This window comes from Babylonia areolata, chromosome 7 (genome assembly GCF_041734735.1).
Source record: "Babylonia areolata isolate BAREFJ2019XMU chromosome 7, ASM4173473v1, whole genome shotgun sequence".
NCBI lineage: Eukaryota > Metazoa > Mollusca > Gastropoda > Neogastropoda > Buccinidae > Babylonia > Babylonia areolata.
This window is the reverse complement of record NC_134882.1, coordinates 32,679,214-32,706,713: the sequence shown is the minus strand read 5'-3', so window position 1 is coordinate 32,706,713 and position 27,500 is coordinate 32,679,214. Positions and strand designations below refer to the sequence as shown.

General features: G+C 44.0%; 2 protein-coding genes across 3 annotated transcripts in view; one reads left to right on the top strand and one right to left on the bottom strand.

Annotated features, from left to right (window-relative positions):
• Window positions 1-22,470, top strand: part of LOC143283976 (maltase 1-like) — a 25,523-nt gene extending 3,053 nt beyond the window's left edge. The window contains exons 2-11 of one of the 2 annotated variants that reach the window (XM_076590459.1): window positions 650-769; window positions 3,714-3,893; window positions 4,933-5,090; window positions 7,573-7,698; window positions 9,374-9,499; window positions 14,092-14,207; window positions 16,259-16,442; window positions 17,780-17,965; window positions 19,591-19,725; window positions 20,453-22,470. In XM_076590459.1, coding sequence (XP_076446574.1) covers window positions 661-769; window positions 3,714-3,893; window positions 4,933-5,090; window positions 7,573-7,698; window positions 9,374-9,499; window positions 14,092-14,207; window positions 16,259-16,442; window positions 17,780-17,965; window positions 19,591-19,725; window positions 20,453-20,809 — 1,677 coding nt within the window. In that variant the 5' untranslated portion in view covers window positions 650-660 and the 3' untranslated portion in view covers window positions 20,810-22,470. Of the gene's footprint in view, window positions 1-623; window positions 770-3,713; window positions 3,894-4,932; window positions 5,091-7,572; window positions 7,699-9,373; window positions 9,500-14,091; window positions 14,208-16,258; window positions 16,443-17,779; window positions 17,966-19,590; window positions 19,726-20,452 lie in introns of both variants that reach the window. The other variant, XM_076590460.1, reaches the window with a different exon arrangement.
• A 4,790-nt stretch (window positions 22,471-27,260) lies between these two features.
• Window positions 27,261-27,500, bottom strand: part of LOC143283828 (uncharacterized) — a 50,083-nt gene continuing 49,843 nt past the window's right edge. The window contains exon 5 of the mRNA XM_076590202.1: window positions 27,261-27,500. This exon is cut by the window's right edge and continues 164 nt beyond it. Within this exon, the coding sequence (XP_076446317.1) occupies window positions 27,261-27,500 (240 nt within the window).

Sequence of the window (27,500 nt, the reverse complement as noted above, 5' to 3'; positions counted from 1 at the left end):
CGACGGTTTCAGTTTCAGTTTCCCAGGCACATTGACGTCATCGTCGGACACGACGGTTTCAGTTTCAGTTTCTCAGGCACATTGACGTCATCGTCGGACACGACGGTTTCAGTTTCAGTTTCTCAGGCACAGCTACATCGTCGGATATGACGGTTTCAGTTTCAGTTTCTCAGGCACATCGACGTCATCGTCGGACACGACGGTTTCAGTTTCAGTTTCTCAGGCACAGCGACATCGTCGGACATGACGATTTCTGTTTCAGTTTCCCAGGCACATCGACGTCATCGTCGGACACGACGGTTTCAGTTTCAGTTTCAGTTTCTCAGGAACAGCGACATCGTCGGATATGACGGTTTCAGTTTCAGTTTCTCAGGCACAACGACAACACTGGGCCGCACCCAGGTCATAACTCCTGGATGCCCTTGTATTGCCGCCCTTTTTTTCTTTTTTTTTTCCTGTAGGCAGATATGCGCTTACAAAACCCTACATGCTTACACCAATCTCTATGGCGAGGACTTTGGCTTGGAAGCCAGATTCTCTCAGGCTGCTGGCGATCATTATTATTATTATTATTATCATCATCATCATTGTTGTTGTTGTTGATTTCAGTATTGTTTTGTCAGTATTTCCTGTCCACGGACCATTGCAGAGAAGGAAGAAATGGCTGAGGGCGGCAGGGACCTGGAATGGTGGAAGAGCACCATCATCTATCAGGTGTACCCACGCTCTTTCTGTGATTCTAATGTGGACGGCATTGGAGACCTGAAAGGTAGGCTGTGGAATGAATGAATGATGGTAGAAATGAGGAAGAAAGAATGAGTTTAAAGTGTTTGTTAAAGGTACAAAGGCCTGTTTGTCTGTATGTCTGTCTGTCTGTCTCTCTTTCTAACTACGTGGTCAGATAGGTTTAACAAATTTCTTCTATAGCCAGTGTTGGAATAATTATGTTGCATGGTGGTGCATTGATAGATGAACGAACGGAGTTATTATGTGCTGGGTGACCTGTTGGTTACTACCTTTCTTTTTTTTTTTTTTTTTTTTTTTTTTTTTTTTTTCAAGGAAGGAACTTTGTCTTGTTTCATTATTTGCTTACACCATTTCATTCGTTTATTATAATGGTTTGTTATGCAATGAAAGTATGTTGATGCATTCACCCATGTCATGAGGACCTCATGGCCAATGACATTAAAGTGGCAAAGCGTCAAAAAAGCCTCTGTCTCCCTGTCTCTCTCTCTCTCTGTCTTTGTCTCTCTCTCTCTCGCTCTAATACTGTACCTTTTGAACACCCGGATGTTTCTGGAACTTCTATATTGATGACATCTCTCTCTCTCTCTCTCTCTCTCTCTCTCTCTCTCTCTCTCTCTCTCTCTCTCTCTGTGACTCACTGTCCTATCCATCTGTCAATCTTAGTGTGTGGAGGGAGTGAGAGGGTTCTGTCAGTGTGTGTGCGCGCGTGTGTGTGTATGTATGTGTGTGTGCGCTCGCACGCGAGCGTCAGTGTGTGTATGCATGTGTGTGCACGAATGTGGGTGTGTGTGTGTGGGGGGGGGGGGGGGGGGGGGGGGGGGGCGCGGGAGGGTGTTTTCTTCAATATGTATACAATTCTGCATGAAAACCTTTTCCTTTCATTTATGTGTGTGCTATTTGTAATAGATGTAGATTAGCAAGGACAGATTGGAAGAATAGGCAATGCCTAAAATCTTAATCCTTGAATAAAAACGTTTTGAGTTCTGAGTTCTGAGTTCTCTCTCTTTCCTTTTCTCTGTTTCTCTGCTGCGTATTTCTTCCTTTCTTCCACCCCTCATTTCTTTGTTAATCTGTTGATGTTATTTCTCTGTCTATCTTCTGTCTTTTCTTCTGTCTGTTGCTTGTCGTAAATAGACAGTGTGGAAGGGACAGAGACAGACAGACAGAAAGAGAGAATGGACAGAGAGTGACGCTTTGATGTTTTAATGCTGAAGACACTGTCCACAACACAGACTTGAGATTTGTTTTTTAAATGCACATGCACATAGACGTCATTTTCGGTCAAGTGTTTATAAATTAATTTTGCTTCACTCTCTCACCTCACATTCATCCAATTTAATCCAATCCGCAGTTGGACAGAGAGAGAGAGACAGACAGACAGACAGAGAGAGAGAGAGAGAGAGTGTGTGTGTGTGTGTGTGTGTGTGTGTGTGTGTGTGTGTGTGTGTGTGTGTGTGTTCTTTGTCATCGACACATTCCATTTGTCTTGTTTTTAAATCTGGATCACAGTTCCCCGTGATGTTAAATTTTCTATGTTCTTTTTTTTTTCTTCTTCGCATTGATGTTGATTACTCGCGTTCTGCACATATGTCCCAAGGAGGTAGAGCGCATTAGAAAGACCCATGATGATGATGGTGATGATGGTGATGATGATTACTATTCGCTTCGCCAGTAGCTTTTTCCCCAAAGCAGTCAATGCCCTGTCTCTTAAACAAATCCAGTGTGATAAATAGAATTTTGCAACCAACAACCATCTACCTGAATATCTAGTCATCAGCCCCATCCACATGTAATATGCAGCTTCTGTTCAAATGTGTGTGGGCGTGTGTGTGTGTGTGTGTGTGTGTGTGTGCATGTGTGTGTGTGTGTGTGTGTGTGTGTGTCTAGGTGTGTGTGTGTGTGCAATGCGTGCATGTGTGAGAATGCGCAAGTTTTATATTGATATGCACTGGTACATCCTAATTTCTACTGTATCTGTGTTTGTGTATGATTTTCGATTTATGTTCGTATCTTGTTATGTACTAACCCCACCAATATTCCTTGTGACCCCGGTACACTTGGTAATAAAGACATATTCTATTCTGTTCTATTCTATTCTATTATCACTGTTGTTGCTGGTGTTGTTGTGGTGGTGGTGGTTGTTGTGGTGGTTCTTCTTCTTCTTATTATTATTATTATTATCATCATCATTATCATCATCATTATTATTAGCATCATCAACAACATCATCATCATCAGTATCATCATTATTATTATTATTATTATTATTATTATCATCATCATCAACAACAACAACATCATCAGCAGCATCATCATCATTGTTGTTATTGCTGTTGTTGTTCTTATCATTATCATCATTGTCAGTATCAGGACTCAGCTCTCTCTCTCTCTCTCTCTCTCTCTCTCTCTCTCTCTCTCTCTCTCTCTCATTTACACTGTATTTTAGTGTTTGTTTCATGTCGAATGATGAATTTCTCTACCTGCATGTGGACAGACAACAAATCATTCAGTCTCGAATCTATCATCATGGTAATGTCCAACTTTAGCAACCTAAATTCCTGGAGCTAAATGCACGGTATATGTCGTGTGTTTTGCAATGCAGGCATGAAGTGTGACATAAATAACAATCATTTGACCTTTGTCATCCACTCTAAGATGGTAAACTGTGATGTAAATTGCCGTCATAACCCCTTACTAACCTGATAACGACATCACCCGCTTTCCTGCAATTGCAAATTTGGCGGCTGTACAGGAAAGCGTGCTTGTCGTTATCAGGTTAGTTAGGGGTTATGACGGTGGTTTTTCAGACAATTTGGATGACAAAGGTCAAATGATTGCTATCCATGTTATACTCCATGCCTGCATTGCAATACACACGAAACACACTGTGCATTTTGCTCCAGGAATTTAGGTTGCTAGAATTGGATACCATGATGATGATGAAACGTACCCGTGTGCTCGTGCAGGAATCACCTCCAAGATGGACTACTTTACCTTCCTGCACGTGGGAGCCGTCTGGATCAGTCCCTTCTTCGTCTCCCCTATGGCGGACTTTGGCTATGACGTGGCGGACTTTCGGGACGTGGATCCCATCTTCGGCACCATGCAGGACTTTGAGGAACTCATCCTGGAAGCTCACAAAAGGGGTGACACACACACACACACACACACACACACGGTGGGGGGGAGGGAGTGGGCGCTCGCACGCACGTAAGCACGCACGCACACACACACACACACACACACACACACACACACACACAGACACTTCGTCTACTACCACTACCTCTACTATTACTTCACACACACACACACACACACACACACACACACACCACACACACCACACACACACACACACACACACTTACGTACTAACTCACTCACAGTCCCCCCCTACCCATCCCCGCCCCTCTCGCTCCCCACCCACCCACCCACGACAGACAGACACCACAACGATGATACAATAAAACGACCAAAAACAACAAGCAACGAAAAGCTACAATTATGATTATATCTTCACGTTACTTAAACCCCCTAACACTTACTTACACCTCAAAAGTGATAAATGTTGTGAACTCCGTACATAAAGCTCTTGCCATTAGGAAGCTGAGTTTGAGTTAGTGATTCATTCTGTTTATGCACTCCATTTGTAAAGGGACAAGGCCTATACACTTAAACCATTTCTGTCACTCACTCACTCACTCATTTCCTTTCTTTCTTTCTTTCTTCGTTCCTTCCTTCCTTACTCACTCACTTATTTCCTTCCTTCCTTCCTCCTTCCTTCCTTACTCACTTATTTCCTTCCTTCCTTTCTCCCTTCCTTCCTTCCTCCTTCCTTCCTTCCTCCTTCCTTCCTTACTCACTTATTTCCTTCCTTCCTTCCTTTCTCCCTTCCTTCCTTTCTTACTTACTCATTTACTTCCTTTCTTTCTTCCTTCTTGACTCACTCACTCACTCACTCACTTCCTTCCTTCCTTCCTCACTCACTCACTTCCTTCCTTCCTTCCTTCCTCACTCACTCACTTATTTCCTTTCTTTCTTTCTTTATCCCAGCCTTCCTTCCTTCCTTACTCACTCACTCACTCACTCACTTATTTTCTTTCTTTCTTACCACCCTACCTAACTACCTACCTACCTACCTACTTGCCTGCCTACCTGCCTTACTGACTGTGGGTCATCAAGACATCAAGATCATAGTGGACTTCGTCCCCAACCACACCAGCGACCGGCACGAGTGGTTCCAGAAGAGCTGTGCCCGCGAGGAGCCCTACGATGACTTCTACGTGTGGCATGACGGGACACGGGACGACAACGGCCAGCCTCAGCCCCCCAATAACTGGGTAGGGTCGCTAATCTAAAAAATATATGGATAGCTGACTGGCCAGCAAAGCTGAAGCCAACTGGACGCCATACTGACACTCCTATCCAGCTGTCAGTCCGTTGAGATGTCGTCTGCAAACTGGTGGTAGTTTCTGAGCTGTGACTGTATCTTCGATGAAATCGTGTTATGCTTGCCCCCGCGACATGCCAAATGTTGTGCCTTGATTGATATCTGTCAATGGTTTATTTACCAAACTTATTACAGGAAAACAGTGCAGTGGCACGTAGCGCAATCTTGCTGTGGATGAGCACACAGGAATGTCAGCTTAACTAACGTCGCGAGAAAGTGAAAGCTTTCCGTGAAGAAGTCATCGTAGCCAGCTGAGCGCTCGGCTACATATATGAAGTTACCGCTTCACGCTGTACTGACACGAGTAGCAAACTGGCTGATTGAACACTTCCTCTGGCTTCAGTTAGCGAAGGGTGTCAAAGAAGGCATGCGCTATCCACCTATTTTTAGACAGTGGGGTAGGGTATGCTTGTCCATTGCTGCATTGTCTGTCTGTCCGTGTGCTGATGGAGAGGGTGAGGGGGTAGGTGGGGGCGGAGGGGGGACGGGGTAGTAACAGGTGTAAATAACCTGAAGTTAGTTGTAATCGTAGCTTTTTGTTGTTTGTTTGTTGTTGTTGTTGTTGTTTTTTGGTCGTGGTTTTGTTTTATTATCGTTGTAGCGTCTGTGCATGGGGGCGGGGTTGGGTAGGGGGGATTGTGAATGTGTTAGTAAGTTAGTGTGTGTGTGTGTGTGACCGCGCGCGCGCATGCGTGTGCAAGCCCGATACCAGTGCGTGCGCGTATGTAGATATTTGTGTGTGCATGTGTCGTGCGCTGTATGATATGATGGTGTTGAATGCATCTTGTAGATTTTATCTCGCATTTTTGTTATTCAGTCAGGAATTGATTTTCTCCTTATGAAGATAATAATCTCTCTCTCTCTCTCTCTCTCTCTCTCTCTCTCTCTCTCTCTCTCTCTTTCAAATCGTGTTTTCAACCTTCACACGGCTTTCTGAACAGGCCATTGACTATAAACAAAGACTTCTTCTTCTTCTGCGTTCACTCGTATGCACACGAGTGGGCTTTTACGTGTTTGACCGTTTTTACCCCGCCATGTAGGCAGCCAAACTCCGTTTTCGGGGGTGTGCATGCTGGGTATGTTCTTGTTTCCATAACCCACCGAACGCTGACAGGGATTACAGGATCTTTAACGTGCGTATTTGATCTTCTGCTTGCGTATACACACGAAGAGGGTTCAGGCACTAGCAGGTCTGCACCTATGTTGACCTGGGAGATCGTAAAAATCTCCACCCTTTACCCACCAGGCGCCGTCACCGTGATTCGAACCCGGGACCCTCAGATTGACAGTCCAACGCTTTAACCACTCGGCTATTGCGCCCGTCTAAACAAAGACAAAAAGCAGATGTGTATCATTTTGAATTATGGAAAAGTAAAACTTCCAATTTTCATCTTGTTTTTATCTGTGTAATGATCATTGTATATAATTGTATTATGTTTGCCAATGTTTATATTTAGATAAATATTTTTTTGTAAACCAAATGTGTGTATTGTAATACATTGATTATTGTACTCAGTCAGTGAATCAATAAATTAATGAATTGATCAGTTAATTAAATATTGTATTATGTTTAATTGTGTTTAAACAGATAAGCAATAATTATTCATTTTTATCAAATAACTGATTAATTAATTATCAAATAGTTAATCATCGATCAAATAATTATTCATCTGTTTATTATCATTAGTTAATTTATTAATCATTATGTATCATTAATCAACTCGTTAATTATTGATTAATCAATCATCAATCAACAACTAACTTTGGATGCATGAAGAGTGGGAAGGGGAGAGTGTGTGGGAGGGGTGGGGTGAGGGAGGGGTTTTGAGAAAGAGTGGTCATGAGTGATTTGTGATTTGTAATATTTTTTCTTTTTCATGTGAAGCGCCATGAGCTCTTGGAGAGAAAAGGGCGCTATATATTATAATTATTATTGTTGTTGTTGTTGTTGTTATTATTATTACGATTATTATTATTATTATTATTGTTGTTGTTGTTGTTACGATTATTATTATTATTATTGTTGTTGTTGTTGTTACGATGATGATGATTATTGTTGTTGTTGTTGTTGTTATTATTATTATTGTTGTTGTTGTTATTACGATTATTATTGTTGTTGTTGTTATTATTATTATCATTATTATTATTATTATTATTGTTTATTATTATTATTATTATTATTATTATTATTATTATTATTATTATTGTTGTTGTTGTTATTGATGTTGTTGTTGTCGTTGTTGTTGTTACGATTATTGTTGTTGTTATTATTATTATTGTTGTTGTTGTTTTGTTGTTGTTGTTGTTACTATTATTATTATTATGATTATTATCATCATTATTATTATTATCATTGTCAATGTGTCTGTCAGCTGAGTCAGTTCGGAGGGTCGGCGTGGAGGTGGCACGAGGGCAGGGGACAGTTCTACTACTCTGCCTTTCTGGCCCAGCAGCCTGACCTCAACTACCGCAACCCTCGTGTTGTCCAGGAAATGAACGTCAGTCTGTGTCTGTGGCTGGGTTGTGTGTGTGTGGGGGGGGGGGGGGGGGGGGGGGGGGGGGGTTGGAGAGGGGGGGGGCGTTGTTTGATTTGGTTTAGGTTGTTTTAGGTTGTTGGTTCAGTTTCTTCAGAAACTGGAGGATAGGGGGAGTTGAAGAGGGGTGTGGGGGGTTGGGGGTGGGGGGGTGGGGCTAGAGGGGAGTTGTTGTTTGATTTGGTTGGTTCGGTTTCTTGAGAAACTGGAGAGAGGGAGTCGTGTGGGGAAGGAGGGGGGTGGGGGGATGAAGGGGGCCAAGAGGGGGGGGGTGTTGTTTGATTTGGTTTAGATTGATTTAGTTGGTTCAGTTTCTTCAGGACCGGAGAATGAGAATCGTGGGGTGGGGGGGGGGGGGGGAGGACGGGGTGCAAGGGGGGTGGGGGCGGGTTGTTGTTAGATTTGTCTGTTTCAGTTTCTTCAGAACTGGAGAGTGGGAATCGTGGGATGGGGGGGAGGGGAGTTCGAGGAGGGGGGGTGGTGTTTGTTGAACGAGTGGTGATGCAGTTGGGTGATGGTTTTGTGGTGGTGTGCGTATGAGGAGGACGTATGTGGTATGAGAGTGGTCGTAAGTATGTGGGTGTGGGTGTGTACGTGTGTGTGTGTGTGTGTGTTTGTGTGTGTGTGTGTGTGTGTGTGTATGTGTGTGCGTGTGTATGTGTGTAAGTGTGTGTGTTGTATTGTACCGCATTTGCTTTTGCATTGTACTGCATTGTGTTGTGTCGTATTGTAATGTACTGCATTGTATTGTGTTACGTTATAATGTTTTGCATTGTGTTGTGTTATATTGTAGTATTGTAGAGTATTGTATCCTCGCAACATATTTCTGTGTGTGAAATTCGGGTTGTCTTCTCCCTAGGGAGAAACTGTTGGGGGAGGATTCTTTTTCCCCTGTGGTCAAGAATATTTATTCTATCACCATTAAGGTGTTTCCATTTTCATACTGAACTTTGCCAGAAACAAAGTGATTTCTCACCACCGCCGTAGATCCTTTTACTTGTTGAGTGTACACTGTGGAGTGATGGCCTTGAGGTAACGCGTCCGCCTAGGAAGCGAGAGAATCGGAGCGCACTGGTTCGAATCCCGGCAGAGTCGCTAGTATTTTCTCCCCCTCCACTAGACCTTGAGTGGTGGTCTGGATGCTAGTCGTTCGGATGAGACGAGAAACCGAGGCCTCGTGTGCAGCATGCATTAAGCGCACGTGAAAGGACCCACGGCAACAAAAGGGTGGTCCCTGGCAAAATTCTGTTGAAAAATCCACTTCGATAAGGAAACAAACAAACAAACAAAAAAACCAACCAAACTGCAGACAGGATCAAATACAAACAAAATGGGTGGCGCTCTCAGTGTAGCGACGCGCTGCCCCTGGGGAGAGCAGCCCGGATTTCACACAGAGAAATCTGTTGTGACAAAAAAAGAATTTGAATTTTTTTAAAGTAATACACTACATATCTGAATTGTCCTCATTCTCGTTCCAGTGAATTTCTCATTGCCGTTTGTTCTTTTACGTGCGAAAAGTGTATTGGTGCATGTTTATAGTGTTCTCACCTTGCGTCTTCCACTGATGCTGGTGGTGGTGGTGGTGGTGGTGCTGTCATTAATGACACAGTCACTTCCCAGTGCCATTGTCTGCTTGCAGGATGTTGTCAGGTTCTGGCTGGAGAAGGGGGTGGATGGAATGAGGGTGGACGCCTTGGATTACCTCTTTGAGAGTGCTGACGTCTCCAAGGACGAGCCTAGGTCTGGCATTCCTGGTGTTACTCCTGTGAGTCTTTTTTTCTTCTTCTTCGTCTTCTTCCTTTTTTTCCTTCCTTTCTTCTTTAATCGTTTCTTCTTTCCTCCCTTCCTTCCTTCATTCTTTTCTCTTTTTTCTTCCTTTCTTCTTTCCTCCCTAACTTCCTTCCCTCCCTACCTTTCTTCTTTCCTCCCTAACTTCCTTCCCTCCCTACCTTTCTTCTTTCCTCCCTAACTTCCTTCCTTCATCCCTTCCTTTCTTCTTTCCTCCCTAACTTCCTTCCTTCCATCCCTACCTTTCTTCTTTCCTCCCTAACTTCCTCTCCCTCCCTACCTTTCTTCTTTCCTCTCTAACTTCCTCCTTCCCTACCTTTCTTCTTTCCTCCCTAACTTCCTCCTTCCCTCCCTACCTTTCTTCTTTCCTCCCTAACTTCCTTCCTTCCCTACCTTTCTTCTTTCCTCTCTAACTTCCTTCCTTCCCCCTACCTTTCTTCTTTCCTCGCTAACTTCCTTCCTTCCCTCCCTACCTTTCTTCTTTCCTCCCTAACTTCCTTCCTCCCTACCTTTCTTCTTTCCTCCCTAACTTCCCTCCCTCCCTACCTTTCTTCTTTCCTCTCTAACTTCCTTCCTCCTTCCCTACCTTTCTTCTTTCCTCCCTAACTTCCTTCCTTCCCTCCCTACCTTTCTTCTTTCCTCCCTAACTTCCTTCCTTCCCTCCCTACCTTTCTTCTTTCCTCCATAACTTCCTTTCTTCCCTCCCTACCTTTCTTCTTTCCTCCCTAACTTCCTTCCCTCCCTCCCTACTTTCTTCTTTCCTCCCTAACTTCCTTCCCTCCCTCCCTACTTTTCTTCTTTCCCTCCCTAACTTCCTTCCCTCCCTCCCTACTTTTCTTCTTTCCTCCCTAACTTCCTTCCCTCCCTCCCTACCTTTCTTCTTTCCTCCCTAACTTCCTTCCCTCCCTCCCTACTTTTCTTCTTTCCTCCCTAACTTCCTTCCTTCCTTCCCTACCTTTCTTCTTTCCTCCCTAACTTCCTTCCTTCCCTCCCTACCTTTCTTCTTCCCTCCCTAACTTCCTTCCCTCCCTACCTTTCTTCTTTCCTCCCTAACTTCCTTCCCTCCTACCTTTCTTCTTTCCTCCCTAACTTCCTTCCCTCCCTCCCTACCTTTCTTCTTTCCTCCCTAACTTCCTTCCCTCCCTACCTTTCTTCTTTCCTCCCTAACTTCCTTCCCTCCCTACCTTTCTTCTTTCCTCCCTACTTCTTCCTTGCCTCCTACCTTTCTTCTTTCCTCCTCTACTTCTTCTCTCTCTCCTTTCTTCTTCCTCCCTAACTTCCTTCCTCCTACTTTTTCTCTTCCTCCAGTGATCAGTCGTTTGACGCTATTCCTCGCGACTGTCTGAAGATTTCATCTCGCAGAGTTACAGCTTGCTGCGCTACCTTTACTTGCTAATCTCCCTACACTCGTTTGAGATAGTTCACACTGCGCGACCAATCTATGGTTCGACGTACCGTAACTCCTTCCATACCTGCAAATAATATCCCCAGGAGCGTCGACAGAAAATTCGTGACCGTGACGCACCGTGTGTGTATTTTCGACGCGACACGTGCAATGAGATGTCATACGTGATACAACGACACGACTTATTCTAGAGTTATGAACCCGAGGATGACGATTTCCGACCTCCTAGTATCAGCGTGCGACTGTGCCAACAGTAATCCTGTCATAACTCAGCTGCTCTAAAACGAAAAAAACCTTCCTCCTCCCTACTTTTCTTCTTTCCTCCCTAACTTCCTTCCCTCCCTCCCTACTTTTCTTCTTTCCTCCCTAACTTCCTTCCCTCCCTCCCTACTTTTCTTCTTTCCTCCCTAACTTCCTTCCCTCCCTCCCTACCTTTCTTCTTTCCTCCCTAACTTCCTTCCCTCCCTCCCTACTTTTCTTCTTTCCTCCCTAACTTCCTTCCTTCCTTCCCTACCTTTCTTCTTTCCTCCCTAACTTCCTTCCTTCCCTCCCTACCTTTCTTCTTCCCTCCCTAACTTCCTTCCCTCCCTACCTTTCTTCTTTCCTCCCTAACTTCCTTCCCTCCTACCTTTCTTCTTTCCTCCCTAACTTCCTTCCCTCCCTCCCTACCTTTCTTCTTTCCTCCCTAACTTCCTTCCCTCCCTACCTTTCTTCTTTCCTCCCTAACTTCCTTCCCTCCCTACCTTTCTTCTTTCCTCCCTAACTTCCTTCCTTCCCTCCCTACCTTTCTTCTTTCCTCCCTAACTTCCTTCCCTCCCTACCTTTCTTCTTTCCTCCCTAACTTCCTTCCCTCCCTACCTTTCTTCTTTCCTCCCTAACTTCCTTCCTTCCCTCCCTACCTTTCTTCTTTCCTCCCTAACTTCCTTCCTTCCCTCCCTACCTTTCTTCTTTCCTCCCTAACTTCCCTCCCTACCTTTCTTCTTTCCTCCCTAACTTCCTTCCTTCCCTCCCTACCTTTCTTCTTTCCTCCCTAACTTCCTTCCTTCCCTCCCTACCTTTCTTCTTCCCTCCCTAACTTCCTTCCTTGCCTCCCTACCTTTCTTCTTTCCTCCCTAACTTCCTTCCTTCCCTCCCTACCTTTCTTCTTTCCTCCCTAACTTCCTTCCTTCTCTCCCTACCTTTCTTCTTTCCTCCCTAACTTCCTTCCCTCCCTCCCTACCTTTCTTCTTTCCTCCCTAACTTCCTTCCTTCCCTCCCTACCTTTCTTCTTTCCTCCCTTCCTTTCTTCCTTTTTTCCTTCCTCCTTTCCTTTCTTATTTCCTTCCTTTCTTCCTTCCTCTCTTCCTTTCTTCTTTCCTTCCTTTCTTCCTTTCCCTTCCTCTCTTCCTTCCTTCCTTCCTTTCTTCCTTCCTCCCTTCCTTTCTTCTTCCCTTCCTTCCTTCCGTCCTTTTTTCCCTTCCTCCTTCCTCACTTCCTTTTTTCCTTCCTTTCTTCTTTCCTTCCTCCTTCCTTCTCTCCTTTCTTCCTTTTTTCCTTCCTTTCTTCTTTCCTTCCTTCCTTTCTCCTTTCCCTCCTTCCTTCTTTTTTCCTTCCTCCCTTTCTACCTTTTTTCCTTCCTCCTTCCTTCCTTCCTTTCTTCTTTCCTTCCTTCCTTTCTTACTTTTCTGTTTTTCTGTATTTTTTCCTGTTTGTTCTTTCTTTGTCTTCCAATTCATTCTCTCTTTATTTCTCTTCCTTCCAGTTGGATCCAGGTCAGTTATGAGTATAGTCACAGTCAGCGACTGTTAAGAAATTACTCATCTTCACAGTAGTTTTAAGCTTTGCTGACGCTACCTCTGCTTACATTGCTAAATCTCCCTAGCACCTCGTTATGAAGATAATGTTCACAGCTGGCGCGACCAATCTATGAGGTCGAACGTAACGTAACTGTACCAATGACGACAAAAAGAAAGAGATGACGCGGCAAAAGGAGCGTCGACGAAGAAAAATGTCGTGACGACGTTGACGACAACGATGATGATGATGATTATGACGAAGACGACGACAATGATGACAATGAAGATGTCAATAACGATGATGACAACGACGACGACAATTAATATCTAAATGAGTTATAGAAACCGCGAGGATGACGATGACGAAAGCTACATCAGTATCAGCGTGCGACTGTGACCAACAGAAGATGATAAAACTGCAGCAGCGCAAAAGAAAACAAAATTAGCATTTTATTTTGAATGTTGTTGATGCAAGTCCCTGTACCCTTGATGTCTATTTATGATGAGGACAGCAACACTGATGATGATGACTTTTTTTTTTTTTACTCGTCACTAGCTTTATTATTGTTTTTTTTTAATTCACTTTTTTTTCACGGTCAAGGTGAAATATAATCATCAAATATTGGCAGGAATGAAAAAAAAAAAAAGCATTATATTGGCATCAGCATTGAATTGTTGCTCGTCACAAGCTTTTTTCTTTTTTTAATTCACTTTTTTTCACAGTTGAAGTGACAATCATCAGATATTGATAGGGATGCAATGTTATAACAAATGATAAGCATTATATTGGCATCAGCATCGAATTGGTGACTCTCTGTTGACTTAATATACGTCAAGCAACACAATGGGAAAAGAACACAGACGGTGACTATTTTTTTTTTAAAAGGTTAAAGATCCCATATCGTTTTACAGCCATCGGGGCTGTGAACTCACGTTCACTGTGTCCAGGACTCGGCATAGGAAGGTGGGGCCCAGTCCTCTCCTTTCCCAGCTGTTAACATTCCTCAGACAAAGCCATTTACCCATTCACACATGGGTGGAGTGAGGAAGCTCGAAGCAAAGCGTCTTTTCCCAAGGACACAGCACCATGCTGAAACGGGGGCTCGAACCCGGATCACCTGTGAACTCTGGATCAGGTGCCAGTTGCATTGCTTGGTTCTAACGTTTTGAAAGTTACACGTGACTAAATGCCTACGTTGACCGAACTACGCCATTGGTCAGTTCTATACTGCACACAGTTAGTAGCGGGTTACGACCATACTAGAGGCTTTTCCGTCCGAGCAATGCAACTGGCTCCAGACGTCCAACGTCTAACCGATTCGGCTACGACACCTATTGTTTACGGCTACATTTACGAATGATTATTAAGCGATGATGATGTCCTCACAGCCCCAAGCTGCCTACAACAAGCCTATCCACACCACACAACAACCGGAGATTCTGGACATCGTACGTGGCTGGCGGAGCGTGTTTGATGAGTTCCAGAAGAAGGACGGAAGAACGAGGTCTGGGTGTGCTGGGGACGAATCGTTGAATGTTTGTTTCGTTTAAGGGGGCTGGCGGGGGGAGAGGGGGGGGGGTGCTGTGAGTACGTTGTACGTGAGGATGCGTATCTGCATATCGGTGGACAGGCGCAATAGACGAGTGGTTAAAGCGTTGGACTTTCAATCTGAGGGTCCCGGCTTCGAATCTCGGTAACGGCGCCTGGTGAGTAAAGGGTGGAGATTTTTCCTATCTCCCAGGTCAACGTATGTGCAGACCTGCTTGTGCCTGAACCCTCTTCATGTGTATACGCAAGCAGAAGATCAAATACGCACGTTAAAGATCCTGTAATCTATGTCAGCGTTCGGTGGGTTATGGGAACAAGAACATACCCAGCATGCACAACCTCGAAAACGGAGTATAGCTGCCTACATGGCGGGGTAAAAAACGGTCATTCACGTAAAAGCCCACTCGTGTACATACAAGTGAACGTGGGAGTTGCGGCCCACGAACGAAGAAGGAGATGCAGATCGGTGAATCGTCTCCTGCGTGGTGTGCTGGAGAGGAATGATTGAAGTGTTTGTTTCGACCCGAGAGATGGTAAGGGGTTGTAAATGAGAATGCAGTTATGCATCTTGGTGATTTGTCTCATGTGTCCCCCTGTCAGTGTCGATCTGATTACTCCCCTTTCCATGCCCTGAATGAATGAAGAGCTTCAGGTTTGGTCCAAGGGAAACAATGTGCATTAATGGTTTGCCCGTGTTTACATGAAGTCGGGTTAAAAGTTATTTTTAAGCTATAAACACACACACACACACACACACACACACACACACACACACACACACACACACACACACACACACAAAAAACAAAAAAGCAAACAAAAAACAAACAAAAAAAACCATAATTCACGGCATAAATACCTTCATAGTTTTCTTCACATACTTTTCTCATCAAAATGTCATTCCTGTTGTTGCTTTTCTGTGTGACAAGAATGACGGTAACAGGAATGACCGAACATTGTTTAAACAAAAATGGTACAGTTCCCCTTTCAAAGGCGCTATGTTGAATGCAAGGAACATGCAGCTTACTCCTGCCTTTCACACAGGGAAATGACCACGTTGTAGCAGAAACCTCAGTGTGATTTCAGGTACCGTTCCGTTTTTTAGGGCGCATTTTATGCCTCTGTATAAGGAATGATATCATATCTGGAAACACATCATTTTCTGTTTTCACAAAATTTTGATTTAAAAAAGTATATATGGTTTAAGATCAATAATTTGAGGTATGGGTTCTTTGTGACTGAAGGAATTTGTACCTAAATTTGAAATGTTCACACTTTTCCTTTCTTAGATTTTATAGCAGCCTACAAAATTGACCGCCTGTGACTTACTTACTTTACTTAATCCTCTTCGTTCCGGTCGGAACATAGGGCCCACACTGCAGATTTCCTCCATCTCGTCTGTGAGGGGACCGCTATATTTTACCCACCACCACCACCCCTCTACCATAGAACATAAATTTGCTACATTATTTTTGTGGAATATCAGGTTTTAGCGCTTGTCAAATGCTGACTGAAATGCTCTGAATGAAAAAAATACACAAAAAACCTTAGTAATAGTCGGGTGACTTGATACAACACATTTGTGTATTAGTTTAGTCTGTCAGGTGACTTAATGCAACACATTTTTGTATTAGTTATCTTCTTGAACAGTAATAATATCGTTTTCTGACATATGTGTGTGCTTGTCAAACACCACTGATTAAAATCCGCTGAATAAAAAAATAAAATGAAATAAAATAAAATAAAACCTTTTATTACAGTCATGTGACTTTATGCAACTCATTTTTTGTATTAGTTATCTTCTTGAACAGTAATAACATCGTTTTCTGACAAAGACCCATGTGCGTGCGTGTGTGTGTGTGTGTGTGTGAAAGGTTGACAGAACAGTAATTACACCGTTTTCTAACAAAGACCCATGTGTGTGTGTGGTGTGTGTGAGAGAGGTTGACAGGGACAGTAATTACACCTTTTTCTGACAAAACCCATGTGTGTGTATGCGTGTGTGAGGTTCATGGTGATCGAGACGTACGCCTCACCACAGTGGCGCAACCAGTACTACGGGGCGGGAGGCAACCCGTTCAACATGGACCTGTGCCAGCTTCTCAGGCCGCCGCTCTCTGGAACCAAGGTTCAAACCCTGGTGCATCGGGAGTACAGCGGCCTCCCTCCTGATGGCTGGCCCACGTTCGTCGTGAGTTCTCGGGGGAGGGGGGGGGGGGGCAGGGGTGTGTGGGTGGGTGGGGGAGGGGTCCGGGGGAACAGGGGGAGAGGGAGGGAAGGGGGGATTTGGTAGGAATGGGGTTGGGGACGAGGGTTTTTTTAAGAGGGTTGACGGGTAGATAGAGATGGGTAGGGTGGTTTTGTGGGGATTAGGAGCTTTTTTGGGGGGAGTGGGGGCTGTGTGTGTGTGGGGGGGGGTGCTGGTTTGGAATAAAAAGACTGCTTTTCGTTCTCTGTAACACTCCCCCCCGCACACACACACACACCTGCATGCATACAGATGGAGGGGGAGGGAGAGAGAGAGATATTTCATGGAATAAGTTAGTGCGATTGAATGTGTGGTCAGTGGTCTTTTTCTTTCTCTCTTTTTTTTTCAAAAGATCCTTTTTTTTCTTTTTTTCTTTTTTTTTTTTTTTACCTTGTTCAGTTTCTTCAAGTCTCGCTTGTCCCTTCAATGTCACTGCCCTTTCCTCGTTTTCTGATCTCCTTCCTCGTTCTCTATGCAAACTCCGTTGTGTGTGTGTGTGTGTGTGTGTGTGTGTGTGTGTGTGTGTGTGTGTTTAATATATTTGTCTTTTTCATGAGCGTTGATCATAGCGACTTGTGGTGTTGATTTTTGTAACCAGCCCACCCTCCATATTGATGTTAATTGCCAGCGCTTTTGGACACTGCGTTTAGGAGGCTGAGCGCATATGGAGGTCCAATTTGGTTTTTGACCGCGAGATAAGGCTATACTCTACGCTTCCTGTCATGATATCCCTGCATTAACCAGGCCCGGGAGATACAGACACTTGCAGTGTTGGTCATGAAATAAGAGTAACACGCCCAAAGACGCATCCGTGAAGCGGATGATACGCGACTGTGTGGTCCCAGTCTCCCCATTTAAACCCATAGCACACTAAGCTCTGGGTAGGAGCCGGCCGCGGTCCGAAAAACCCACCCCGAATTATTATTATCATTATTATTGTTGTTGTTATTGTTATCATTTTTTTCTTTTAATTATTGTCTTTTTTGTACCATATTGTTGTTGTTGTTATCATTATTATCATTGTTGTTGTCTTCGTAAATTTTACTATTATTATTGTTATTGTTATTACTGTTGTTGTTATTATTATCATCATCATCATCATCATCATCATCATCATCATCATCATTATTATTATTATTGTTGTTGTTGTTGTTGTTGTTATTATTGTTGTTATTACTGTTGTTGTTGTCATTATTATTAATAGTGGTGGTGGTGGTGTTATCATTATTATCATTATTCATTTTATTATACCATCATAATTACTACCACCATCATCACAGCTGGGGAACCACGACCAGCCGAGGCTGAGCAGCAAGGTGGGGGCGAGGTACGTGGACGTCCTCAACATGCTGCTGTTGACGCTGAGGGGCACGCCCTGCACCTACTATGGGGAGGAGCTGGGTCTGCAGGACATCCACGTCACCTTCCACCAGACCAGGGACCCCTTCGGCAAGAACTTCGGTCCGGTGAGTCCCTGGGTTTGGGGTTTTTTTTTGTTTTTTTTTGGGGGGTGGGGTGGGGGGGGTGTTTCGGGTTGTTTTGGGTTTTTTTTGTTAATTGTTTTTTGCTTCTTTGTTGTTGGCTTTTTTTTTTATTGGTTGATTGTAGTGTGGAGTGATGGCCTAGAGGTAACGCGTCCGCCTAGGAAGCCAGAGAATCTTGAGTGCGCTGGTTCGAATCACGGCTCAGCCGCCGATATTCCCCCCCCCCCCGCCCCCCACTCCACTAGACCTTGAGTGGTGGTCTGGACGCTAGTCATTCAGATGAGACGATAAACTGAGGTCCCGTGTGCAGCATGCACTTAGCGCACGTAAAAGAACCCACGGCAACAGAAGAGTTGTTCCTGGCAAAATTCTGTAGAAAAATCCACTTTGATAGGAAAAACAAATTTTAAAAAAACTGCACGCAGGAAAAAATGCCAAAAAAATGGGTGGCGCTGAAGAGTAGCGACGCGCTCTCCCTGAGGAGAGCAGCCCAAATTTCGCACAGAGAAATCTGTTGTGATAAAAAGAAATGCAAATACAAATAAAAATATGGATACTTATCCAGGGCCTATCCTCGGCCGGAGACCGAGCTCTAAGCGCTTTACAAACACGGGGTCATTTGCACAACAGGCTGCCTACCTGGGTAGAGTCAATTGACGGCTGCCAGTGGGCGCTCATCATTCGTTTCCTGAGTCATTCAATCAGATTTCAGGCACGCACACATACACACTCAGACAGACATGTAGCACTTTATGTGTATGACCGTTTTTGTTTATTTACCCCGCCCTGTAGGCAGCCGTACTCCGTTTTCGGGGATGTGCATGCTGGGTATGTTCTTGTTTCCAGAACCCACCGAACGCTTGCATGGATTACAGGATCTTTAACGTGCGTATTTGATCTTCTGCGTGCGTATACACACGAAGAGGGTTCAGGCACTAGCAGGTCTGCACATATGTTGACCTGGGAGACGTGAAAATCTCCACCCTTTACCAACCAGGCTCCATCACCGAAATTCGAACCTGGGACCCTCAGATTGAAAGTCGGCCTACATTTGTAGAGGCAGTCTATATGATAAGTTGAAAACATATCACGTTTTTTGTGTGTGTATGTATTTTTGTTGTTTTTTGCGCCGCCGACCGCTATAGGGCAACTTCAGGGGTATATACCCTGTCAGGTCTTAAAACCAGTGTCGATTTCCAGAATCAAGTGTGGTGTGTGTGTGTGTGTGTGTGTGTGTGTGTGTGTGTGTGTGTGTGTGTAAAATGGTTGTTTTCAGTATTCAATAACCCATGTAAACCAGTCCATTCCAGCATTGAATCACGAATTTGAAATGCTTCCTATGGCTGTCTACATTACAGGCTAAAGAGGGTCATACGCGTAAAAGCCCACTCGTGTACATACGAGTGAACGTGGGAGTTGCAGCCCACGAACGAAGAAGAAGAAGAAAAAGGAGAAATGCTTTGCGTTTCCATTCTGGAACTGAACAGTGAATATTTGGTAATCATTTCCCGTATTTCAGTTAACGTGTGTCCGTTCTGGTGCCCGATGATGACAGCACGCATAACAGGTTGCAGAGTGACATGGATGTGATGGATGTCGGGTTCCAGACTCGCTACAAGGAGTTCTCCAGAGACCCTTGCCGTGCTCCCATGCAGTGGGATTCCTCAGACAACGCTGGCTTCTCCTCCAGTCCCTCGCCATGGCTACCCGTGCACCCGGACTTCCGGACTCGCAATGTCAAGGTAGGAACGACTGTCAGATTCTTGAAGTGATTGAAAAAGAAACCCCACAGAAGTCGCGATGTTTCTTATTCTGGTGAAATGCATTCTTAAAACAAATAAGACATGTTGGAACGACCGACAGAATTTTGAAGTGATTGAAAGGAAGAAAAAAAAAGAAGAAAAAAAAACCACAACACAGAAGCCGTGATGTTTCTGATTCTGGTAAAAATACATCCTCAATACATGATTATCAGGTCTTGGCATCTGGCAGCATAATCTCTGACAACGTTGTCAAAGATTAACATTGGATTTCTGGATTATTTTTTTCTCAGTTTCAGGGAATGTCTTTCCTTGATATCATTCTCAAGCAAAACGTTAGCAGGAGGACTTAGGCTCATGTCAATACAGAAAGTGGGGAACATACAGAGGTGTGTTTCTTTCCCCCGACATCATAAACCTCACGAAAATAATTCTGTTAGAACAATATTGACCCCATGAACCTCACGAAAATAATTCTATTAAAACAATAATTATGCAATTCACCATGGATAGTTCTTCTTCAATCCTCAAGGCCTGACTAAGCGCGTTGGGTTACGCTGCTGGTCAGGCATCTGCTTGGCAGATGTGGTGTAGCGTATATGGATTTGTCCGTACGCAGTGACGCCTCCTTGAGCTACTGAAACTGAAACTGAAACTCTTCTTCAATGGATCACTGTAACTCTTTCGTTGTTGCTGTTGTTGTTCACAGGTCCAGAAGGAGAGCCCCCGGCAGACCACCCTCCAGCTGTACACGGCACTGGCCAGGCTCAGACAGGACCCCGTTTTCCAGCAGGGAGAACTCCTTGTCGCCGTCTCAAACGGAAACATCTTCTCCTACGTTCGACAACTCCCCTCAGCAAGGTCGACAACCAGATACCTCGTCGTTTTGAACCTGGGACAGGAGACCTCAAAGGACGACTACTCTGGAAAACCAGTCTACTGCATAAGGGGCGTGGTCGTGCACAGCACGTGCAGTTTGATTGACAGGATGAGGAACGGGGGAGATGTGGATTTGACAGAACTGGAGATGAAGCCGGGGGATGGGGTGGTCATCAGAATTGATTGATTATTTGATTGATTGATTGATTGATTGATTTAAACGGATACTTAGCACCTATCCTCGGTCAGAGACCAAGCTGTAAGCGTTTTACAGACACGGAGTTATTTGCACAACAAGCTGTCTAACTGGGTAAAGCCAACTAAGAGCTGCCTTTTAGGTGCTCATCATTCGTTTCCCGTGTAATGTCCAGGGTTTTTTGGTTTTGTTTTTGTTTTTTGGTTTGTTTTGTTTTTTTGTTTGTTTGTTTTTGTTTTGGTTGTTTTTTTCTGTTTTTGTTTGTTTTGGGTTATTGGTTTGTTTGGGTTTTTTTGTTATTTTTTTTAGATGTCCCCTCTTCAACTTTTTTTTATCCCCAAAAAAGAAAACAAAAAGTCGCTAAATGTGTGCTTTACAATTATTTATCTTTCGTCTCGTTTTAAACAGAATTTCAGTACGTTTTCTGTCTTCCTTTCTTTCTTCTTTCTTTTCGTCTGTCTTTCTTTCTCAAGGGCGGGGGGTTGAGTGGGGACGTAAACCCGAGAGCAAGAGGTCAACCAGAAGCTCTCAACGCTGTCAAAAGAGGCCTGACATTAAATCACAACTAGCGGAACTGGAAACTGATCTTTCAAATCCCTTCTTCTTCTTCTTCTTCTTCTTCTCTTCTTCCTCCTCCTCCTCCTCTTCCTTCAAGTTTTTCTTCTTCTTCTTCTTCTTCTTCTTCTTCATTTTTCAGCATATCTCTCATGCAGGCCGAGTTTAACGGCCGATTTCCGAACATCTTACATTGCCTCAAGTTGGACACCCAACACCAGAGATAACGTCACCGCTCCTGCCCCGTCCTCACGCCCAGATCTTGTTGCGAGTCACACAAGAACAAAACGAGGGCTATCGCCGGGACCATCTGGAATCGGATAGTGGGGTGGTTGTCAAAAAGAAAACAACAGGCAGCGGTTGGAAATAGTAGTATTTAGAAATGAGGCGAGAGGAGACGGGGTGGGGGGGGGGGTGCGGGAGGGAGGAGGGGGTAGGAGGGGGGGAGAGGGACGAGGCAGAAGGGGGTGTCATGTGGAAGGAGGTAAGTGGTTACGCTGCATGGGTATTACTTCCTTTCATGGTGTTGGAAGGAGAGATGGAGAGAAAAAAAAAAAAAGAAGAGAAGGATGAGTGCTGGGGGGGTCATGAAACGAAATCTATTTGAGGCCAGGGGTGTTGAGCACAAAACAATAAATCAGCACAGTAAGTTTCACTTCTTTTTCTTTTCTTCTTTTTTCTTTATTTTTTTTTTTTAACCGTGGATTTGGGTTTCATATCACATGCCTCGGCTTCTTTCCATGGGCAGAGAACGGCCCATTTTCTGCACAGCAGCAATGCGGTCAGAGTTCCCTCGGTTAAAAAAAGAACTTCGATGTTCTTCTGTGGTAGTCCTTCTTCCTGTGTTTCGCTGGTCCAGAAGAACCCACACAGCTGTGTGAAAAGCGGGTCCTTTTCGATCCGAGTGGAGAAAATCTTTTCTTCCCCCCCCCCTCCCCCGAGCTTATTCATTTCTGCATCTCTCGGCCGACTTATAGTTGAGATGTATGTTGTAATTCATGGAATTGATTGTGGGCACGGTATACAGTGTTTCATGTTTTGTATTAGTTACATGAAATATTGTAGCATCTTCATGTAGCCCCGTGTGGTTTTCTGAAATAAACTTGCTCTTGTCTTGTCTTGCCTTGTCTGGTCTTGCCTTGCCTTGCCTTGTCTTGTCTTGTGTTTGTTTTATGGCGATAACCATTCTTAAATCGTTCCGTGCATTACTTTTGGAAAAAAACGTGAGAATGTCCTGAACATTCAAGCATGAAAGATATATGTTTGTCTTGTTCGACCTGCTGTGTGTGCATGACAATGCAAAGAGGCGGTCTCTTGATGCCTTTCTGTGTCCCATCCATGACGGCCTACCTGTGCTTACGATGGCTGAAAGCGCGAGACTGCACTTGCTTGATAAAGCTGTGTGCCTCTATGCTGTCATCTAATAAACTCACTGCCTGCTCTGTACCGGATATGAAGTACTGTACATTAAAAAGACCAACAGTTAGGGGAATCGTTGTTTATTGATGAGTCTATTCGACAGTTTGAGTTCTAGCATGTTTTAAAGGTCTTAAAAACAAAAACAAAAAAAAGCTTTATGAAAGGCATGGAATATGGATATGGGAACAGGTTAACTCACTCAGTACGGCCAGTCCTCTCTTCTCCTCTACACAGACCCCTCGGATGTCCAGTGGGTGTCTGAATGACCCAACCTTTAGCTTCCGTCGTCAGAATTGTGGTTTTCTTTGTCAACATTCAGTCTTCAGTATAAGAGCCTTCCGCTTGCAATATTTTGATGATGGTAATTGGGGCGAAATGATGTTAACGTCGTGTCTTTCGCCGTTCGTATGGAAAGAGTTAAAGGTCCCATACCCATTCACGGTCAGTCCTGTGCACTGTGTCTTGGGCTCGGTGTAGGTGATTTCTTTTTACGATGTGAGATAAAAGAACACGTGAATCAGCAGATGACTGCGATGAACGGGAGAACACATAAAACAAAACATTATCAGAAACGTGTTGAGGGCACGTGCCAGAAAACATAGTATAATGATAATATTTATATAGTGCTGGATCTTGTGCAGAGACAAATCAAAGCGCTTTCGCACCAGTCTGCATGCATAATTGTATAACTGGAGAAACTGAAGACAAGGAAGAGGTAGGGAAAGGAGGCTATTTTGGGAAGAGGTGGGTTTTAAGGCCAGCCTTGAAAGAGGTGAGTGTGGAGACCTGACGAAGCTAAAAAGGAAGTTCATTCAAAATGCTAGGTCCAGAGACAGAGAAAGAACGGCAGCCAACAGTAGAGCGTTTGGATTTGGGTATGCGTAAACAGAGTGGATCCGAAGCCGATCGTATAGGGCGAGATGGAGTGTAGAGGTGAAGGCAGCCACAGAGATAGGAAGGGGCAGATTTGTGAATACATTTATGAAATAGAGTGCTGATCTTGTACTTTAGTCTGTGTGAGACAGGTAGCCAATGGAAATATTGCAAAAGAGGAGTGATGTGCTCAGATCTTTTCTTTCTGAGGACGAGTCGGGCAGCAGAGTTTTGTATGCGCTACAGGGACTGAATGGATGAAACAGGCAAACCAGACAATAGAGAGTTACAGTAGTCAAGGCGAGAGAGAATGAGAGAAACGACAAGTCTAGATATTGCGTCGATGGACAGATATTTCTGAATGGAACTGATGCGCCGCAATTGACAGTAGCAGGATTGACAGGTCTGACTGATAATGTTTTGCATGGACAGTGTGTTGTCAAGGACAACGCCGAGGTTCCTGACTGAACTGGAAAGAGGGATGGATGTACTGCCAAGTTTGATTGTGTCAGTTGTGATGGAAGAGAGTTTTTGTTTAGTTGCTATGATCATTTGTCTCAGTTTTGTCCGCGTTCAATTGTAACTTATTTATTAGTTATGAGCTTGATAAGTTCACAGATACATACATAACACACACACACACACACACACACACACACACACACACACACACAAACCACAAAACAAACAATACAAGACACACGCACGCACACACGCACACACATGCATACATACATCCTGTGGGAATCTCAGTCATCCTCTTTCTTCAAAAAGAAAAAAAAAAAGCTTCACTGGTAAGAAGAGAAAGTAAGCGGAGAGTGAGCAACAAGCACCAGCTGTGTCCCTTCACCGCTCTCTGGCCCCAATACCGGCAGGACGTATCAGCTGGTGACATGACCACTTGAATCACATTGCTCACTGTCCATCAGCGTTACTATCACCTTCAGGTCCGAGGTCTACAAGTGCGCATGCACACGCGCGCGAGCGCACACACTGACCTCCCTTACACAGAAGGGTGCGCGCACACACACACACACACATACTCACACTCATACACAAACACATGTATGCACCCCTCTCCCATTCACACACACACACACACACACACACACACATGCGCGTGCACGCACACGCGCGCGCACGAATGCACACACGTGTAATTTTTGAATTAATCACGCACACAGGCATGGACGAAAGCTCTCTCTCTCTCTCTCTCTCTCTCTCTCACACATTCAAAACAAAATATAAAACATACACACACACAAACACACACCAAAACACACACACACGCACACACACACACACACACACACACACAACATACACACACACACACACACACACACACACACACACACACACACACTCAAGTACCAATATTTGCCTTTAATTGAACAATTAGTAATGGAAGGATTAGATATGGACAATTATCGTTGTAATAGTACATCAAACATTATGGTCATTGCACCGTCCGCCTTCGTGGAATAACACACACACAACACGGCATACACTTCATCAAAGGGTTATTAACAGAAATTGAAAACCACATAGGAACTTTGCATAGCTTTCGTCTTTTTTGGGCATGGTGAAACCATGAAGAATTTTCGGCAAAGCTGCGTTTGTATTCAGCACTGAAATAAGCCACCACTCGTCACGACAGGTGCTCTCTTGCACGAGCACTTCCGTTTTGCTTTTGTCTTTTCACCGTGAGAAACCACAACTATCTTTCATTCATACATACACCACTGAATGACTATCACATTTTTTTGGTTGAAACTTCGATTTCTTTTTTTTTTTTTTTTTTTTTTTTTTTTTTTTTTTTTTAACGTATTTTTACAAGTTGTTCGAAGTGGGCGTGTGACTGAAACAGCGGAACGTGAATTCAATAGGAGGTCAGTTGAAGACCACTGTTATGCACCTTGCTTTATTTAAACCGTTTCTCGTTTTTGTTTGTGGGTTGTTGGGTTTTTTTTGTTTTGTTTTTGTTTTTTGTGGGGGTTTTTTTCAACATTCTATGAAAACCTGCTTTATAAAGTGGTTCTTTACTTTTTCTGAAGTCTATATAACCGACACTAATATATAACATTTACACATTCACCTTCCTTCTGACATAAACGACGTAGGTATATATGTTATACTCAAAACGATTAACCAAAATAGCATATCAATACAACAAAACACCATTAGATTTATATCACAACAGTTCGGGGTGTTTTTTTGTTGTTGTTTTTTCATATTTTGACACAAGCAAATCTTTATCCGGGTAAAGTCAATGGAGATAGATTATACCTGAATGAAATAACCGGGACGGCGGGGAAGGGGAGGGATAAAAAAAAGATACACACAAAGACGGACGACCAGCTGCCAGACAGACAGAAAGAGAGAGAGAGAGAGAGAGAGAGAGAGAGAAGGACGGGGAAACAGCTATCTTACAAGAAGACAAACTAAATCGAGTTGGAAGACGGAATCCACTATGAATCTCCCCCCAAAAAAAGAAACGCCGCCTTTGCCATGTCTTGTTATACCAACTGAGATACGCACACACACACACAAACTATCATGACGGTATCAAAAGGCCTTACTTGGTTGTAGCCATTTTGCTGAGAAAAAAAAACAATAAAAAAACAACACTTTCTTGTGACTGAAGACAAGAGACACGAAAAGAAATTAACAAACTAATAAACTATTAATACTCACTGACTCGCAAACTGACAGGCATTACATCTAGTCAACTAATCCACATGAAACGATCTAAATCCTCCTTCACTCAGCTAATCACCCAACCAACCAATCAATCAGCCAGTCAAACAACCATCCCACGGCCCGAAAAACCGAAGAAACTATAAAGACAACCAAGAAAAATTAACAAGAAACACATTCAATACCTTGCAGAAATTACGTATAACAACAACAATGAAAAAGAAAAGATACATATGTATGTAAAATCTTGGTAGTCAATCCCAAGTATAATATATATATATATATATATATATATATATATATATATATATATATATATATAAACCCAGTTCTCCTGAAGGAAGCAATGTTACAGTTAAAGCATATACCACAAATAAGAGCAATACGGGGCAAATATTCATAATCATCTTTAGCTGCTGCTGCTGCTGCTGCTGCTGCTGCTGCTGCCTTTCCAACCCCCCAGGAAGCCCATGTAACCCCAACACGAAATCGGTCATGCTTGTTCAAAGTCATGTTTCCCTGGTCACTCTGCCGTAATTTAACAACTTTTCGTCAATGTCCATCGCCATGAAACGATACAGAGCTTCTTGATCACGTGTCAATAAATACAATATAATGTTACAAACAGGCACCGAGAAAGACAAAGAGAGGAGCATAGTGAGGGAGAAATCGTGGGGAAAGGAGTGAGAAATAAGAAACACAGAAATTCAGTGAGGTTATCCTGCACAGGCTTGGTCATTTACCCTGCCCCTTTCAACCCCTCTTCCCAACCCTACCCCACACCCTCATAACAGCTACTTGCTCCCGTAACCTCCCCCCCCCCCCCCCGACCCCCGCCCCTGCCCCCACCTATCCCATCTTCCCTCTGTCCACCGTCAGACCCCTGTGCACGTGCCTAGAACGCCCTCTCTCTCTTCTGTTGTTCCCGAGCCTCCATCACCTCCTTCCCCTCCCCTCCCCTCCCACCCTCCCTTCCTTCATCATCGACGCCATCACCGCTACAGCCATCAACATCAACATCATCAACACAATCTCCATCACCACCGAACTTGAACTGGCGGCGATCGTGTTGGGGGCGCTCGAGCGCCGGGTGGCCCGGATGTTGCGCGCGCAGGTGCTCGAAATGGACGTCGAT